Genomic DNA, 19,473 nt, shown 5'->3' with positions numbered 1-19,473 from the left:
CCCTTGTATTTGAGTTAATTTCTTACAAAATTCCTGCTACTATTAATAATATTGTGTACTTAAAAAAAGGGTGCTGATATTCTCCCCCCCTAACGGTTTCTGTGAGAGTGGTTCACAGCTTTAGGATAAATTCACCGCTTCAACGTTTTTCTTCTGCCTTTAAAACCTAACGAATAACGTTATGTTGGGTGGGGTCGGGGGGGGGGGGGGGAGGGGGGAGGGGGGAGGATATCATTTCCCTAAAACAAATGTTCACCTAACTGATAGCTTAATGTTTGGATGCAATACTCTTGACATACTTTGAAAGCCCATTTCAGGTATCTAAACAATCTGATGGAGTCATATGTTTCCATCCACTCCACTCTTTTGACAGAGCACTTTAGTTGGATCTTCTTCCTTTATATGCTTCTTATCTTGTAATGGTAGAGATACATTGGTTACTTGCTCATGTATATTAGTCCTGTGACTGGTATTGTTGATATGGAAACTTAAGGCAAATAACCACCTAATTATAACTGAAGGAATTGATCCTTTGATGGGCTTTTCTAGACTTCTTGTACCTTTCATAGGAAGTAGGGTCCTATGTTCATAATTCTTGCAATTTATATTCATATTTTTTGTCCTAATTTGACTTCTTTTGGACCATGCTGGCATGTCCTTTTTTTTTATGTTGTACTTCTATGCATGTTGTCTAATATGAACTGCATTGTAAGATATTAGAATGAGCTTCCTTATCGTATCAATTCCTTCTTGTCTTACTTGAACAAATATTTATTTCTAATGCTTGGCTTACTTCCATCGTGCAGCTATTGCTGTTAGAGAAAAGCTCGAGTCACTATGTAGGGAGTTGCAACGCCAAAACAAAATGCTCATGGTAGTAGTTTTTTGTCATTATCATGGTGTACTTATTTATTTATTTTAACACATTTAATTGCATTTTTATGATTTTTTGGATTACCACGTGCATCAACTTGATTTATGATCCCATCTTTTTTATCACGTGAATGCTTTTTTGAAAGAGAACCAATACTACATGCAAGGTTTCAGGTTTCTGTTCCGGTATGCATTTTGGTCATGGAAAAAATGAAAACATGTCAGTTCCAGATGGAAAGTTTCCTAGGAATCATGGAAATGGATGGAAACATATGTAAATAATAAACATTTAAGATAAAACTTCAGGGTGTGATAGAATAAACACAAATAAACACTAAAAAAGCATCACGCAAGCAAAAAAAAAACCCACCCATAATGGTTTAACATTGAACAACTAGTGAAAAGATTTCTTGAAATCTGATTGATTTTCTTTAGCATAGTTGTGAAACTAATGTAAGAGCATTCCTCAACTTTTTTTTGAACACATAATGCATTAAAACAGAAAATCTAATTCTCACATTCAATTTGCGCAAAATAAAAGAGAAAGGAAAGCGGGAAGAAAAAGGGAGAAGAAGCAAAGACCGCTTGTTTTAATATTACAAGTCACTCAAGTGATTGATACATTTGTCTCATACCTACTGTATTTGTTTTGATCATGGATGAATAAATTGAAGTTGTAGGATTCTTTTAAATTAGGTTTTATATTGATTTTTAGATCAGGAGTGGTTTTGGCCTGATAGAAGTTTTGCTTTACAATTTTGCAGGATGAATGCAAGAGAGTTTCGACCGAGGGGCAGAACATGAGACAAGATCTGTCAACGAAGTTCCACGATGCTATTAAGGTTTGAATAAATTTAGCGATCTACTTTTGGAGTTATACTTGGCTGGAACCTGTCATGGATATGATGATGTGTAGAGTTTTCTTTTTAAGTAGAACTTATATAAAACAAATTGAGACTCGAGCAAACAAGATAATTTGAAATCAATGTTTGATGTCTTCTGAAGAGGAACAATTTATTTTTAGAGGGATGTTAGATTCACAGGTGCCCTTGCAAAAAAGGGAGCAGAGGGCGCCCCCATTGGTCAAATTCCATCTAAGACAATTGTGACCGTCATTTTCAGTGCCATCTTAAATGGAATCTGACCAATGAGGGTGCCTTTTGCTCCCTTTTTTGCAATGGTGCCTGTGAGTCTAGAATTCCTCTTATTTTTATTGAAGAACCATAAACAAAGAGTTACCCAGTTTGTAGGCTTTTTTTTCTTTCTCTGCTCATTGTTTTTGTATGCTGCAGCCAGATTTGGCTTGCCTTTTGATTTATAAAATCCTATTTTTTTGGAAAAAAAATCCACAGTTTCAATATGTATTTTTGCATATGTAGTTCACGATTACAACCTGCCCTGGTACTCTACTGAAGCTGATATTTACAGTCCATGCTTTGATAGATGCACCCGCTCATTATTTTAAACTTCTTTCATTGTCTGTTTCAGTCCATAACAAGCTAATGCTATAACATCCATGAAGAAAAGTTTAAAATAAAAGTAGGTGTGTGTGTGTGTGTCAAAACCATGGTTTCAAATTTCAGTTTCGGAATGCGTTGCGCTCCCCACCGAAACCGTAATTTCGAAAGTTCAGCCGAAATCCAACGAAATAGAAAATATGTTATCTTATCTCTTTCGGCTGCCGAAATTTCAGCTGAAATTTTGGGAAAATATTAAATAATGAATAAATCCCGGATTTTTTGATGAAATTCCTTAAATTTCGGACTGAAATTTCGTTTTCGGTAAAACGAAAGTTCGATCGAAATAAAGTAAGGTTTCGGATATTACCTATTTCGATTTCGGTATTGACCGAAATCCGAAATTTCGGTCAAAAGTTAAAACCTTGGTCAAAACAAGCAGGTTTATTTTCCCTACTATTAATTACTTTATCATTGACATTGGATGTTTGATATAGTTTTCATAATAATTGTAGGATGTGATACACCACCCTGTTACAAAGCACTTTGATACGTCTAACAATTGAAGTGTCATATGGTTCTGTTATAGACATTTCTATCACAATCATGGTTTAGAAGCTAATAACTTGATTTTTATAAATGTTTAAAACTATCTGAATAATAGACAATAACAAAAAGACTACCTCAATTGTAATAACATAAAAAAAACTTTCGGTACTAAATAAAGCAAGCATAATAATTTTTGTATGTAGAGCTCTCCAAACCTTAAGTGCTCTACTCCTGGCTTATGCAGGCAATAATATACTGCAGTATCCAATTCATAATTGACAAATACTAAAAACTTTCAGTAACTAGGGGAACAAGAATGTATTAACTGAAGCACAATTTACAGGTAGTTGAGGAAAATTTCATATCTCAACAGCAAGGAGTTTTTGTTAGGGGAAGAATTGTAATGAAGATTTATAATGGTAGGACATGAATTAGGGTGATTTATCATTTATAGGGAAATAATTAGGGCTATTTATATGGAAAAACATTCAGATGGAATGCGCCAAAATTACGTATGATAAGCCTATTACCAGGTAGATAATATTATCTTTTCTATTATGTAAAATTTCAGATTTTGTGAGAAAGAGGATAAAGTCCATAAAAGATTTCTTTTAATGATAGTTCATAAATGATTTTACGTGTGCTCATCTCTCATCTCTTGATTCTGATCAATGGAGTTTTCCATGCCATGATACTCATACGGATATGGATCTTAGTTATGAATTCCGTTTCATTTGCCGTTTTGTTTTGGTGACCGGAATGGAACTTTTCGGTGTTTAATCCGTTTCGTTCAACGTTTCATTCGAAACTTTTCATTCTGCTACGACGATTGAAATTTTTTTATACTAGTTAAAAATATGAAAAAAAAATCTAAAAAAAAAGAAAACTAAAATGGTTAAAAAGATTTAAGAAACAATTAAATGAACCAAATATGTAAAAGATCCAACATTTACTTGAAGGAAAATCACTGTCAGCTGAAATGCCTATGTTTACCAGTGTGTTGACCAATGCCTGACAAGATGAAAAAATTTTAGTGACCAAATTATGAGATTTTTTTTACTGAACTTCTGGGATTTACTAATGTTTGAACATGATAGAATTTATGAATTTTTAAAATTGGAAAATTACCTCATCGTTTGGAAGTTAAGATTTTTACCCCGACCAATTTTTTCTGAATTTTGTATTAGAATTGGAAAGTTGACTTTTTATCCTTTTAGATTTAGGTCTTGAAACTATTTTTAATAGATCCAAATGAGGGTTTTTCCTTATTTACATGTAAATCTTATGTAAATGGACAACAAAAATAATAAGGGAAAAATACACTTAGACCCCCTGTCGTTTTTGACACATTCAACTTAACCCCTAATGTTTAAAAAGTTACAAGTAGACCCCCTGTGGTTTCAATTTGTATAAGGTAGGCCCCCTCAGTTGACGGCTCGTCCACAGATTGAAGGGTTAGGATGATCCGATAGAGCTAATTTTTTGGGCACACCCTATCTATGTCAGGGCCCATCAAATGAACGCTTTGGATCATCCAAACAATGTGGCCCATACCCAAATCCAAATACTACCAAAAACACAGTGGGCCTACATTGTTTGGATGATCCAAAGCGTTCATTTGATGGGCCCTGACATAGATAGGGTGTGCCTAAAAAATCAGCTCCATCGGATCATCCTAACCCTTCAATCTGTGGACGAACCGTCAACTGAGGGGGTCTACCTTACACAAATTGAAACCACAGGGAGTCTACTTATAACTTTTTAAACATTAGGGGTTAAGTTGAATGTGTCAGAAACCACAGGGGGTCTAAGTGTATTTTTTCCAAATAATAAAGACATCCTACTTAAATGACTTTACATATAAAAAATACGAGAAGAGAACTGAGAAGAGGAAAATGACAAAATGAAAAAAAACAAAAAACTTTAGAATTCTGGACGAAAAAGGGCATTCCGCCCGTTTCGTCTGGAATTCCTTTGAGTAGACCGGAATTCTTATCGGAATAAGGAATGATGGTGTTCCATTCCAAAATATTTCATCCGCTCCTGCCGGAACGGAATTTATAACTAGGATACAAATACAGGATGAGAATTGAAATACAAGTTCAGTTTCTCCAAAATCTAGGGCATGGATATGGGCCCGTGACTCAACTCGTGACTTGATTACTTAATTTTTTGACTCATGACTCGTAAGAATTTTTGACAAGAATATAAATTTTGTTGAAAAAATTATAATTATATTATATATCAAAAGATGAAGGCATGAAGCACATCAAAAAGTTGTGAAAAGGTTATTACATTTCCCAAAAAGCTCTCAGGAGCCAATTAAAGAAGAAAAGACGGCTGGGTTTGTGCAAATATCAAAATATGACTGTGCTGATAACATTTTCCTTATAAAAGTGTAATTTGTAAAAGGGAAATGATATCAACACAACCTAGTTTTGGTATTTCACTAAGACACCTTGTCTTTTAGCTTTTAAAGAGGTATCAAAAGGTTATTACAATTTTGAAAAAGTTCACACAAGACAATTAAAATAGAAAAGGCAAGATGGGTCTGCATGGTTGTGCTAATATCATTTCCCTTTGTAAAATTCTGGATTTTACATTTTTGGATTTTACAAGCTTAAATTTGAAGTTTTTAACGGGATTTGCTAGGGACCATCATGAATAAGACAAAATCTGTTGCATGAGAGAGTAGACAGCTCATGAATAAGACAAAATATGTTGCATGAGAGTGCAGACACCTCGGATTTTGTTTGAAACTTTTCATTCTGCTACGACGAGGGAATTTTTTTTTAATAGTTAAAAATATGAAAAAAAAATCAGAAATTGCTTGAAAAATATGAAAAAAAAAATCAGAAATTGCTTGAAAAATATAAGAAACAATTAAATAAACCAAATATATAAAAGATCCAACATTTACTTAAAGGAAAATCACTGTCAGCTGAAATGTTGACCAGTGTGTTGACTAGTTGACTAGTGCGTTGATCAGTGCCTGACAACATGAAAAAAAATTTAGAGACCAATTTATGAGATTTTTTTTACTAGACTTTTGGGATTTAATAATGTTTGGACATGATAGAATTTATGAATTTTTAAAATTGGAGGAAGGCCCTATCGTTTGGAAGTTAAGATTTTGACCTGATACTTTTTTTTTTCTAATTTTGTACTAGAACTCGAAAGTTGACTTTTTATCCTTTTAGGTTTTGGTCTTGAAAGTATTTTTAATAGATTCAATTGGGGGTATTCTGTTATTTACATGTAAATCTTAATTAAATGGACAATAAAAATAGTGAAGACATTTACTTTTCACGTAAATATTTACTAAGAACACGGCCACACAAGATTAGATCGAATTAAAAATGCAGACATCTGTAAAAAGGTGGGGGTGGCACCAATTGAGGAGAAGATGAGAGAGCACAGCTTAAGATGGTTTGGGCATATCCAATGTAGGACTTTGGATGCTCCAATGAGAAGAAGTGAGTCGTGCCAAGTTGATGGAGTAAAAGGATGTAGGGGCAGACCGAAAACAACTTGGGTAGAAATAGTGAGGAAAGACTTGAGAGCTAGGAACATGACAGAGAGATGACCTTGGATAGGAGAGAATGGAAGAAAATGATCCATGTAGACGAACCCAACTAGTGTAAGGATTAGACTTTGTCAATTTGAGCAAGGTAGATCCTTTCACCTTCATGAAAATTTTCTAAAGGACTCATTAGCCGACCCCAACTAGTTTGGGACAAAGGCTTAGTTGAGTTGAGTTGAGTTTGTAAATACTAAGAACAGGAAAGGAGAAGAGTAAGTAAGAGAGAAAAGGAGACAACTATGATGTAAACTTTGTGACTCGTACGAATCCTAAGATTTCAAGTCAACTCGCTCCGACTCGTACGAGTCACCACACAACTCGTCCGAGTTTCCAACACAAGCAAGTCACCCTTCCGAGTCGAGAAAAGCTCGACTCGCGAGTCGACTCGTACGAGTCAAACGAGTTTGACAACTTTGGATATGTGTATGGGTGTCCCATACCATGAGATAAGATGCACGACATGTATAGATATTTCCTTTTCTTGATAGACGAAAGATATAAAGGGAAACAAAGAAAAAAAAAGGAAGGATGCTAGAGAAAAAACATGGAAAAAAAACAATGCAAGGCCCACAAACAGATACAACACCAACAAAATTGTGGAGGGCATTCTGTGCCGGTGTAAAAAACAAATTTGAAAAAGGAGAGAAAGAAAGAGAAACCCCAACAAAATTGTGGATGGCATTCCATGTCAGTGTAAAAATCAGTTATGAAAAAGCAGAAAGTGGAATGAGGGAGAGATTTATGATGGTTTTAACAATGTGTGGATTGACAAAAATGCCGTAGTGAATCAAGCAAACTCACTCTCCCCCTCAAGCTGATATGTTCCTTGGCACATTTCCCAGCTTATTAATCAAGTAAAGATTATGCTTTATAGTCAGACAGTTGGTGAATGCATCAGCAACTTGATCTCTACTAATTTTGAACAAGTGTTGTTACCTACCACTCGCTACCATTTCGCTAACAAAATCTAAAACATTATCGATTTGGTAAATTCCAGCACGGAAGATGGGATTCGACATTTTGATGGCACTTTGATTGTCGAAGAATCGAGTATGTGTATTAGACGTAAGATGAAGTTCCTGTAGTAAGTATCTAATCCATGTAAGGGCAACTTTGGTCAATACCATGGCCCTTTACTTGCATGTGCAACAGATCTGGCTATAGTCCATGACTTCTTACTACTACAGGACTCCAAACAACTGTTCACTATGACATAGAAACCTGTCATGAATCATCTAGTACCATTCAAAATGAAAAAATTCCTAACCCCTGGCGTACCGTTCAAAAAATAAAGAACACACGTCCCACTAATATTTCTTCCAATCCCTTTTTTTCCTATAGGTGCTCCGGTCTGGGATCATAGGGATGCTGATAGATGTGATTGACCATGTTTGTAATGTCTAGTAAAGGTGAAGTATTGTAGAGATCCTACCATACTTCAATAAATAAGAGGATCCTTTATACTTTTTCCTTTCCTCTCATTTTTTTTTCGTCAATACTGTAGGTGTACATTTTTTTTGAATGATCGCCAATTTTATTTAAAAAAATGAGACCGAGGTGGTCAAGATACAAGCATAGATAAATACATAAACATAGATTAAAGAAAGACAATAAATCAAGGATGTAGAGAGTCAAACAGGGCCAAAGCTTCCTTCGACACCCCTGATCTAACCAAACTATCTGCCACCTCATTGGCCATACTGTAGGTGTACTTATTGGCTTACAATTCTAAACTTATGTAGGAGATTCATGGTTTATTTACTTTGTGTCATTAGTACCACTCCTTACTCCATTCTAAATTTACATAGAAGATCAGTGATTTATTTCCTTCGATTCATTTCCACTCATTCCTTATTCCATTCAATTTCAGCACCTAGTAGCTTAATCACTTACAATTCATTCTAAACTTACGTAGAAGATTCATGATTTATTTCCTTTGAGTCATTACCACTCCTTATTCCGTTCTAAATTTACGTAGATGATCAGTGATTGTTTCCTTGGAGTCATTATCACTCGTTCCTTATTCCGTTCAATTTTGGCGCCAAGTAACTTAATTACCAAGGTCCTTTATATCAAAATCTTACTTCAAACTGCCTTTCATCCTTTCTAGTTTTATTTTTATTTTTTTTTATTTTTTATCATCACTTCCAGTAATTATATATCATCTGGATACACTAAAATTGAGTACCATATCTAGCTGAGCGAGCCTTAAAAAGGCGTTATCTTACTTCCCCTATACTCACGTCTTCTAAGAGCCTGATGAAATCTATCAAACCACGCTTGACATGCCTGCTTAAGCTTATATATATCCTTCTCCAACCTGCATACATATTATGAAGTCTATCAAACCATGCTCGAGGTACCTGTGTGAGCTTATATGTGTGTGTGTCCTTCTTCAACCTGTGTGTGTCCTTCTTCAACCTGCATATATAATTCCCTCTGTTTGCTGCTTCATACTTTTCTGACTGTTTCATATATACTTATATTAAGCAACCACCACCCATGTGAGAGAACATTTTTAACGTCCATTTGTGATAGAGAATTAGAGAGCACCCAAAGATGTAAATGCTACAATCAATCAATCATGGTGCTCTTAACAAGAAGGCTAAAAGTTGCATCGTAGTCTAGCCCATGTTGTTGATTATGCCCCTCTGCTACAAGACGAGCCTTATTCCTATGATTGTTGTACCATCAGGTTTTTGTTCAGCTTATATCCACTTTGTTCAACTTATATATCCACCTACACCCAACAACATCCGTACCTGATGTTCTCGGAACAATTTCTCAAGTGTTGTTTTTGTTCTCAATTGTCTCATTTTCCATGGATTCAAATCATATATCACTTATTTTTATTGGTCAAGGTTTCAGGTTTCGGTTTTGGTATGCATTTTGATGGTGACATAAATGGAAAGCTAATAGCTCAAGCTCACGAACAGTGTCCCCATATAAAAACTGGAACACCATTCATTTTCTTTATCAATTGTTTCACCTACTTAAGGATAATCTTTCTCATAGACTCTACATATTCACTTGGCTATACATTGTATCTCTTCAAGTCTTTTGTATAGTTTCTTTTATTTTACAATAAATTTATACTTTTCTTTTCCTATGGTGTTGATCAGGATATGGTTTGTTTAGTAAACAATAAATTTCTACATTGTTATTACGCTTTTTTTGTGGTTCTAGGATGTAAGTATTAAGCTTGATGAGCAAAAGGACGAATGCCTTTCTCAACTCAACGAGAATGAAATGTAAGGGCTTTCTTAGTAACTTGTGAGGTTCTTATTTTATGCATTGGTCATCTATATTAAAACAACAGACGTGTGGGATGCCATGATTAAACCCAGTGTATACCTTTCTATGTAAGGCAACTCTAAAATATTTCTCACTAGCTTAGTTCAACCTGTCGGTTTTTTCTTACATATTTGCCTTTTTCCACACCATATATAGAAATATGCAAGTTATAATTAAGTAGTCATTCTGCTTAGGGAGTATGAAATATCCACATTCTTGATGTCCTATTGTAGTTAATTTTCAATTGATAGATGATTTTCTTTCTCAAAAAAAATAAAATTTGATAGATGATTTACCATATATCAACATGAAGACATTCTACTTGTATATGTAAGTTTTCAGTTTGTAAATGGATACCTATCGTAATTGAGTATTGAAAATCCATTTTACGAGCTTTTGCAAGATGTATTTTTAAGCATCTATTTTGATGTCAAGTTTGTGTTGGCCCTACTATATTCTTTTTATTTATGGTTGAACCTAAGATGCTTTCTTCAGTGGGTTCAGTTCTCATGAGAAAGTCTTACCACATGCTAATTGGTTTCACCAATGATTCTTGTAAAATTTATATAAATCTTGACGAGCTCCTGATGCATTTCTTTTTTATTATGCCCGTGGTTGTCTCAGGTACGTATATTCAGTTTTCATCTGTTTGGAGTTTATGCCGATTTAACTCATTTTGTCAGTGTAGCAAATTTTTGGAACTGGTGGTGCCACCCTACGGGCACTAATGGAAGAAGAGTCTTTGGAAAATATTGTTCTCTTAGTTATGTGATTGATCTATAGTGACAGAATTTTCCTGGATCGTATGCTGTCCCATGAGATTACTTAATTCAACAAGTACTGAAGTTTCGGAAATACATCTAAAAATGGAGTGTTGAAGGAATATCACTAAATTTCGTAATATCAATTGCAAGAGTTATGATGAGGCCTTAGGTACTTGAAGGTTGAATGGGTAACATCCTTTCATGGATGGATAAAGTTAAATTTCGACAGGAATAGAAAAGTTGTCCAAAGAGAAGTAGAAGTAATTATGCACATGGTTTAAAATTTCGGTTTCGGTTTAAATTCCGAACGAAATTCTGAAATTTCGGTCGAAATTTGGTAATATATTAAAAAAGAGTATTTAATAAATTTCGACAGTTTTTTTTTTGTTTTTTTAAATTACATTAAATCGAAATTTTGGTCGAAATTTGGTAAAGGGAGAAATCCGAAATTTCGCCAAATTTCGGTTTTGGTCTCCACCGAAAGTTTGGATTTTGGCCGAAATTTAAAACCATGATTATGCAAGCTAGCTTCAATGGAGTCATTACTGATAGCTCTGGTGATGGTATTTTGGCGTATGTTGGCCCTATTGGTGGTGTGCAAGCCATTGAAGCGAAAGTTTGGGCTTCATGCAATTCCAGAAATTCCAAACAATTATGGAATAAAGAAATTGTTCTCGTGCGATAGAGTAGCTAAAGAAGGATTTAGATCCTCCGTGACGTTTCCCCCAACAATTTAGAGAAATGAATCATTCTTTGTGTTTCCATGCCTATAAAGATTGTTATTACTCTCATATTTAATATGAAGGAGATTCTTAGGCCGACCTTGACTAATGTAGGAGTGAATTGTCACAAAGTTGTTATTTGCATTTTATGCTTGATTTATAGTTGATTTTAGCCTTTTGGCGTTATTTGCATTTTATGCTTGATTTGTAGTTGATTTTAAGCCTTTTGGTGTAACACTATTTTGTGAATTCTTATCTTCTATTTTTACCATGTTTCTTTCAATAAAACTTTCAGTTATCTGTTCCAATAGAAAAAAAGAAGATTCATTGAGTTGGATTTGGATATCCCTTAATGGACCATTGGGGAAACTTCTGCGACGACAGCTTATGTACCATCAGCTAGGCCTTCATATTGTTTATTCTTCCATTAAAATTCAACTTTGGCCATCCTCGGTTAGGCTTTTCCACACATCTTGTGCTCTCTGACATTCATGGTAGTTCATGCTGCCTAAAAGCATTATGGGTTGCTTATGTGATGATTTTTGAGTGTGTATTTGTGTTTATTCTAGAACTTCCTAAAATTTCATCTTAAATGTCTTTCATTTTCATATGTTTCCGTTTCCATCATAATCGAAACATGTACCGAAACTGAAACATGAAACCTTGGCTTTACCTTTATTGCCCACAGGATGACACCATCTCAAAAAATTAGGAATACTAGATTTTTGTTTTGTTTTGAATGATAAGGATATTTAGTAAAACAACATAAAAGCGATAAAGGTAATGGCCGAGTTGGTCAAAGGGAGAATACACGGGTGGCATAATACAATGAAGAAACTATAGAGAAAAATGACCTTGGACAACTCGATATTCCCTAATTGCCCGTTAGCGAGGTGATCTTCCATACAAATTTCTTCTTTCTACATAGGGCCAAAATTCAAAACTAATGATGTCGGAAGATCTAAGATTTCCACATTTAGGATGCCATCCTTCATGGAGAGGAAGACAAATGGGCCTATGGCTTAGAAATCTTGGTAGCTTTAAACCTTGAAGCAAAGCTAATTTCCCACTTCAGTGGAATCTCCAAGCCCAATTGGGCCCAAAAGCCACTCTCGTCATGCCTTCACAATCTCTTACAACTCTACCTATACCAGGTGGGCCTGAGTTGAAGAACAAAATCAAAATTAAGCTTAATTCCCACCGTTCATATTGGGAGTTCAATAAGCTAATCTCTTTTCCTTACTCTTCTTGGTTGGTGATGTTTCCAAAAGACATCTTTTAAAATCATCCCTTGGAAAGCCACTTCCCAGTTCCTCTTGCCCTCTAGTTGATACGACTGATTTTCTCCTTAATAATTCAACCCGATTGCTCTTATGTCTGAATATTCTATTATTCTTTTCCTTCCTAATCCTCCTCCACATTGCCACTTTGCACATATTCCAAATGATTCTTTCACCACAAGGAAATAAATCACCCACCCATCACGCAATGAAAGCTGAGCTGAATCCAGGCGCCACTGGACTCGCTTCTAAGAAGGCAAGAAATGGACTCCAAAGGATGTATGCAAATGAATTCTGAGAAATCGATAAATATGAATATATCCCAAATGGCCTAGAAAAGAGGATCCCAACCCGAGGACATGTGTACCACTAATATACAACTGAGGTTTCAATTGTGTTTCTACAAATTTGTATGGTCACATGAGATATTAGATATTGCTAATTAATTCTTTGTAATACTGTACTGATTATTTCTTAGTGATATTGTTGGCTTTCTATTTTAATTAATGGTGAACCCAAGGAATATTTCTAGTCGTCTAGAGGTCTTAGACAAGGTGATGCGCTCTCTTCCTATCTATTTATTGTAGCGGAGGGGATTTTGAGAAAAGGGATTAAAAAGGTTTTCCAAAGCAGCACGGCTATACACTTTACATCCCCAACTAGTTCATCGGACAAGATCTGCGAACTGTGCGGCAGATATTTTAGCAAAAGAGGGTGTATTTTTATCTTCCATGGTTGTGTCCTGTTTGGATTTATTGGATGCTTTATTGTAAATTGTAAGCTGGGGTGGGCTACTGTAGCTTCGATTAGTTGGGACCTCTCGTACCTCTTGTAAGTCTCTCTTTTGGAATAAAAGTTGTTATCTTTCAAAAAAAAAAGCAGCACGGCTAAGTATTTCCATTTGTTTAGAGGGTGGTTGCCATTCTCTAGGTCTTTTTGCGAACGATATTATTATTTTCTCAAATAGAACAAAGAACTCTTTGGAAAATATCATGAAGTTTTTATGTAAATATGAAGGACCTTCTGGGCAACTAATTAACGACGATAAAACTTGCTTCTCATGCTCGTTAAACTCCCTATGGCTTGATGGAATATTTTTATTGCGGCCACTGGATTCAGTTATAAAAAACTTCCTATCAATTATCTCAGAACTCCACTTTACAAAGGTAGGTTACACTTTGATTTTTTTTTTTTTTTTGACAAACTGATTAATAGCCAATCCCAACTAGTTTGGGACAAAGGTTTTGTTGAGTTGAGTTGAGTTTGACAAACTGATTAACAAAATTTTCAGCAGAGTGGAAGATTAGAAAAGCAAGCTCATCCCCAAGGGTGGAAGATTCATTTTATTAAGCCATGCTTTTATCATCAATGCCTGTGTACATTCTCTTTGCTCTTAGCCCGCATGTTACAGTTTTTTTTTTTTTTTGGAAACGGCGCCTCCATGTTATAGTTATTAGAAGGATTGAGAGAATTTTAGCTAATTTCTGGTGGGGCACTACCAAGAATTGCAATAAGAATCACTGGGTTCCTTGGGATAAGTTGTGTAAACGAAAGAAAAGGGAGGTGTCAACAATAAAATGGCAAACCAATTCGAGGAATTTATTACACAAGTCGAGATTGCGTTGTAAATTGCCACTCCTCCTGCCTCGGGATGAGATCAGACAAAAAAACTTTAGAGAGAGACCCTTGGGAATGTTCAGAACCCGGGTATCTTGGAGAATTAATTCCTGCTTACCTACTTTTATCCATGTGGGGAGATAAGAAATGTCTGTACTCAGCTACAAAGTTCATTTTGTACACTGCGGGGGTTCTATTTTTCTCTTAATGGATTTCTGTTGGATATCTGCCTATTTTTTTTACAATAAAGCCAGTTCATAGACTTCGTTTGAAATCGGTTTATGGAGTGAATTCTTGGCAGCTAAAGTGTTTGGGAAATAAAAATGTCTTCATGTCTATGTCTTGGATCCTCTAAGATGTGGAAAGATCTGTTAGGCCACATTTGGATACCATGTTTTTTGTATTTGGATGTGGATTTGAGTTTTGGATACAAAATACATCAATCATCCTCATGCTCATGTCGTAGGAGAAAGGGAGGGAGGGACGTCTTGCTGTTGCTGCAGGAAGGTTGAGGAGCAGCGAGGGTGAAGGTAATAACCACAAATATGGATTTCCAAATAATGTCTCGCAGAAAAGATTTGAAAATCAGATTTTTTTCACTGTTGTAGCTGATTTGGAAATCGAAGGATCCGATCTAGTTCCAAATCTCAACTGCAAATGTGATAAATCCAAATCTAAATCTTGTGGGTATCCAAACGTGGCCTTGAGTAAAAGAAGAATGGGTATCCAACTCTAGATGGATTATCAACAATGGTAGTACTCCCTTTTGGACCAAGAAATTGATCGGTAGCAAAGCCTATTCTGGATTATGCTGCCAACTCTGCCAGCCTAAATTTGAGTGTGCAGGTTAGTGAAGTGCTAAATTTGAATGAGAATGTGACTGCACAGCCTCTGAAAATAATATTCCGATGGAAATCATGGAGATAATCAAGAATTCAAATATTCATATTCTAACATGCAAGACAAACTTGTTTGGATCCCAAACTAAACTGCAAAATTTTCAAAGAAATCTGTATGGAACGTGGTGAGATCTCAAGGCAATATTAAGAGCTGGTCCAAATTTGTTTGGAAGGATTTGCCCACTAATATTAGTTGTTTTTTATGAAGGCTTTTTAATAATTCGAATGCAGTTGACTGTAGAATTAAAGGTAAGTATGTTTCTTTAGCTTCCAAGTGCAATTGTTGCGAGATTAGCAAAGAGGAGCTTGATCATATTTTTATTGACAACAACATGGAAAATGTAGGTTGGAAATAATGATATGTTTGTTTAGTTTCCAAGTGCAATTGTTGCGAGATTAGCAAAGTGGAGCTTTGTCATCTTTTTATTGAGTCTTTGCAGCTCTATTTCATGTTGGCATTGGGCTTGTCAAAATTAATCCTCCTAAATTACATGGATTCAATGAAAGAACGGATCACTTCTGAAACTGGACATAGTTGGAGCGTCAAAAGGTAATCTAGGTATTTTAGGGGAGGTGGGTTTATTAGAGATGATAAAGCTAAAGTGTGTTTGCTTTTTCTCACTATTATGAAGTGAGATCTAATGTGCAAGTAGATTGCAGGGCTCTATTGTATGGTCTTCAATTTTTTAAGGCTCTGAACTGAACTTATCAGATGTGGATCGAATCAGACATCCAGGCGTTCAATTTGCTTCTTCAAGGTAAAGGAAACCCCCTCATCTTTCAAAACAAGGGTAAAGTACCCCCCCTCTCCCCATTCTTAGTTATTGGCATGAGATTGAGAGTTTTGTTTTAGAGGTCAATTGTAATACCTAGCACCCACCTGGCCCCGCATGTGTCACCATGTTGGTGATGCATGGGTCGGTGGGGGCTTCATCCCATTCGAGTTAAAAAAACAGAAAAACAAAGCAGAGAGAGAGAGAGAGGAAGAGAGAGAGAGAGGAAGAGAGGGAAAGAGAGAAAAAGAGGATTTTCGCCGGAAAAGGGTTTTCTGACGCCGGAAAAACTCCATTGAGAGCCGAAGTTTTGCAGTGGAGGTAAGATGTGTTGAAATTTTTGGTTTTCAGTATATAGAATAGGATTTTTGGGTTTTGAAATTGGGAAATTTCGTTGGAATCGTCTCCTCACGAGCTTTCCAGCGCATCAGGCCTTGGGCAATTTCATCGGGCTGTTAGGAAATTATATAACTTCGAGGGTTTTGGGGGAGAAAAATTGTACTTCTAGGAAATTTCTTTGTGAAATTGAACCCTTCTTAGTGTGTGGAGCCTTTATATCTTTTTATAATTATTTTTAGGTTATATTTTGATTTGCATGCGATCCTTTATGCAGGTGATTGAGTATTTTGTTCGTAGAAGTTGAGGAGTGCTTATATTGTAAGTGATTTAGCCTAACTTTAGCGGTCTTTGCATGAAAATTTTGAATTGATTTTGTAAATGATATTGTTCTTTTGAAAAATATGATTCAACACGTATCTGAAATAAGATTTTGGAACTCTTGGTATATCTTGAAAGTTCACGAGGTTAGCATTTTGGTAATGCCCCTCGTGCCTGGCTCATAATGGTTGGTGTGTCCTGTGCTCCCGCCAATGGGAAGTGGTACCTTGGCCCTCTTATGTCAAATGAGGCTAAATTATTGACCCTGTCGACTTGTATCTAATATCTATTGCGAGTAAAAGCAGTCATGTTACCTCCGCCTAGCACATGAACATTATTTTGTTAGTAATTCTGATTTTGATTTTACATTTCAACTCCGTCATGTACTCAGTGAATTCTGAATTTCTAAGTATGATTTTCTATTTTGCATTTGTTTTCTGCATGCCTAGACTTAGCATTAATTGAGCTATATCACTTACTGGCTCCCGAGCTTATATGTGGTTTATAAAAAATTTTAGGCTCCGAGACTTGTCGCGGCGAGGGATACACCCTGTACTTACGGGATTTTCTGGATTAGGATATATGTCAGCTTTTTGTCTTTTTTTGGATGTGAGTATGTTGTTATAGATAAACTAATGTGGTATGTACGGTTTTCAGGTTTGTAAATAAGAATTTTGAGGGTTGTTGATTTATAGAACTTTAGAAGTTTTAGTTGCTCTGAATACTGCCTAAGAAAATTGTGAATGTACTTTTGGTGTTATATGAAGGCTTGCAAGAAAGCCTTGCGTGCTTGTGAGGTTTTATTTTGCAGTTACGCCTTGGGTTTTGGGGCGTAACAGGAAAAATGGTATTAGAGCATAGGTTTAAGATCTTTAAGGCAATCGATTAAAATATGAGAGTTGGGTAGAAATTAGGCAGGAGCAATTAGGAGATAGCACAATGGATTCATGTGGACTAGGCACCATTGAAAGAAATACCTTTTCTTGTCACGCCCCCAAACCGAAGGCGCGACAGGCGTCGCGTACCTGCAAAATAAAACCTTACTGAACATTCATATAACACCAAAATTACATTCACAATTTTCTTAGGCAATATTAAGAGCAACTAAAACTTCTAAAGTTTTATAAATCAACAACCCTCAAAATTCTTATTTACAAACCTCAAAACCCTACATACCACATTAGTTTATCTATAACAATATACTCACATCCCAAAAATGACAGAAAGCTCACATATATCCTAATCCAGAATATCCCGTAAGTACAGGGTGTTTTCCTCGCCGCGACCAATCTCGGAGCCTAAAAAAATTATAAACCACATATAAGCTCGGGAGCTAGTAAGTAATATAGCTCAACTAAAGCTAAGCCTAGGCATGCTAAAAACCGATGCAGAATAAAAAATCATATTAGGAAATTCAGAATTTACTGGGTACATGATATAGTTGAAATATAAAATCAGAATCAAAATATATCGGGGCACTACTCGTGCGTATCAGAAAAGGCATCAGAAAACGTATACTAACAAGGGATTTGCTAGCGTCCATTGCAAAAGGCATTTCACAGATGGTCTGTTGCATGTGAGAGCAGCCACACAGGCTCACTTTTCAGCAGATTTTGTCTTCATACACGAGTTGGTTGCTCTCACATGCAATAGACCATCTGCGAAATGCCTTTTGCGATGGACACTAGCAAATCCCACAAACTAATGCTCAGGTGCTAGGCCGCGGTAATATGACTGCTTTTACTCACAGTAAATATCGAATACAAGTCAACAGTGTCAATACTTTAGTCTCATTTGACATAAAAAGGCCAGCGTACCACTTTCCATTGGTGGGAGCACAGGACAACAACCATCATGAGCCAGGCACGAGGGGCATTACCAAAATGCTAACCTCATGAACTTTCAAGATATACCCAGAGTTGCAAAATCTTATTTACTGTGAGTATCAGCAAAAGAAAGTGTACGTTGGTAGGAGTGGGGCTATAGATGAGCTAGCTACAGTCGTATTGGAAACGTGATGAGTGACATGGGAGGGCCGTAATTCCGGATATAGATCGTAGCAAAAGGCAACAATATGGCCTTCAAACCCACTATGAGTACAGTAATGGGATACACAGCCACCAACACCACGACCTCCCCCTAAATCTCTGTCAGATCTATGACCACGACCATAACCGTTGTGCACGACAAGAGCAGAACACTCAACGGATGAATCATCAAGGATCGTCATACTGAATAACCATAACAGAAACAACCAACCAACAAGAACTGATCACCACCAAAGACAGACACTAAGAAATCTCCAATAACAATTCATGACGAATCATAAACCACCAACATACTCCAACATATGGATCACAAACAACCACTATCAACAGAAATCTCAGTTACTGTCAGCACCAAACAGCCACATCCACCAAACAACAACATCAACATAAACCTCCACTAACTTCCCACCAAACAACAACCACCAAATCGCCTCCAAGACCATAAAATCAAATCACCAACAACAAATCATCGTAGATCCACCACGAGGTCACCACGACCGAAGTGCACCACCGCCAATAACAACTACAAACCAATCACCATCAATAACACAAGTAACGAGGCGCCCAACGTCTACCATGTAACGAGGAACAAGCGATCACTACCAAAGCCCACAAAAAATTCTCTTAGACATTTCATCAAACAGGTGGTGTGCACTTATCAACACCAAAGAACGACAATAACTGGAAAATGGACAACCACAAACCAATGAACCATATGAACAATCACAGATAGATCCACCAATCTGACAACATCTACCACCAACAAATAGCAACTACGAAGAGCACAGAAAAATCAAACCACCAGCAAACAACCGCCAATATCACCAAAACCAACACCAAACCAACGACCAGCACCACCAACAACTAATTACCATCAAATCACGAACTTGCTACCAACAAAAGCATCTACAGATGCTATCTCACACATTAACACACGGTTCCGGGATAGAAAGGGGC

The 19,473-nt window shown here is 36.3% G+C and overlaps 1 protein-coding gene across 3 annotated transcripts in view; it reads left to right on the top strand.

The window, feature by feature from the left end:
- Positions 1-19,473, top strand: part of LOC143880415 (alpha-taxilin-like protein) — a 38,866-nt gene that overhangs the window by 8,016 nt on the left and 11,377 nt on the right. For all 3 annotated transcript variants that reach the window (XR_013251684.1, XM_077383404.1, XM_077383405.1), the window contains exons 5-7: positions 807-874; positions 1,638-1,715; positions 9,649-9,713. Coding sequence is in view for 2 of the 3 variants with exons in the window: in XM_077383404.1 (XP_077239519.1) it covers positions 807-874; positions 1,638-1,715; positions 9,649-9,713 (211 nt within the window). In the remaining variant the exon portion in view is untranslated. The remainder of the gene's footprint in view (positions 1-806; positions 875-1,637; positions 1,716-9,648; positions 9,714-19,473) is intronic.

Source organism: Tasmannia lanceolata, unplaced genomic scaffold (assembly GCF_043159265.1).
Source record: "Tasmannia lanceolata isolate RefF3 unplaced genomic scaffold, GAP_Taslan_0.1 ptg000006l, whole genome shotgun sequence".
Lineage (NCBI taxonomy): Eukaryota > Viridiplantae > Streptophyta > Magnoliopsida > Canellales > Winteraceae > Tasmannia > Tasmannia lanceolata.
This window is presented reverse-complemented; position numbering and strand designations above follow the sequence as displayed.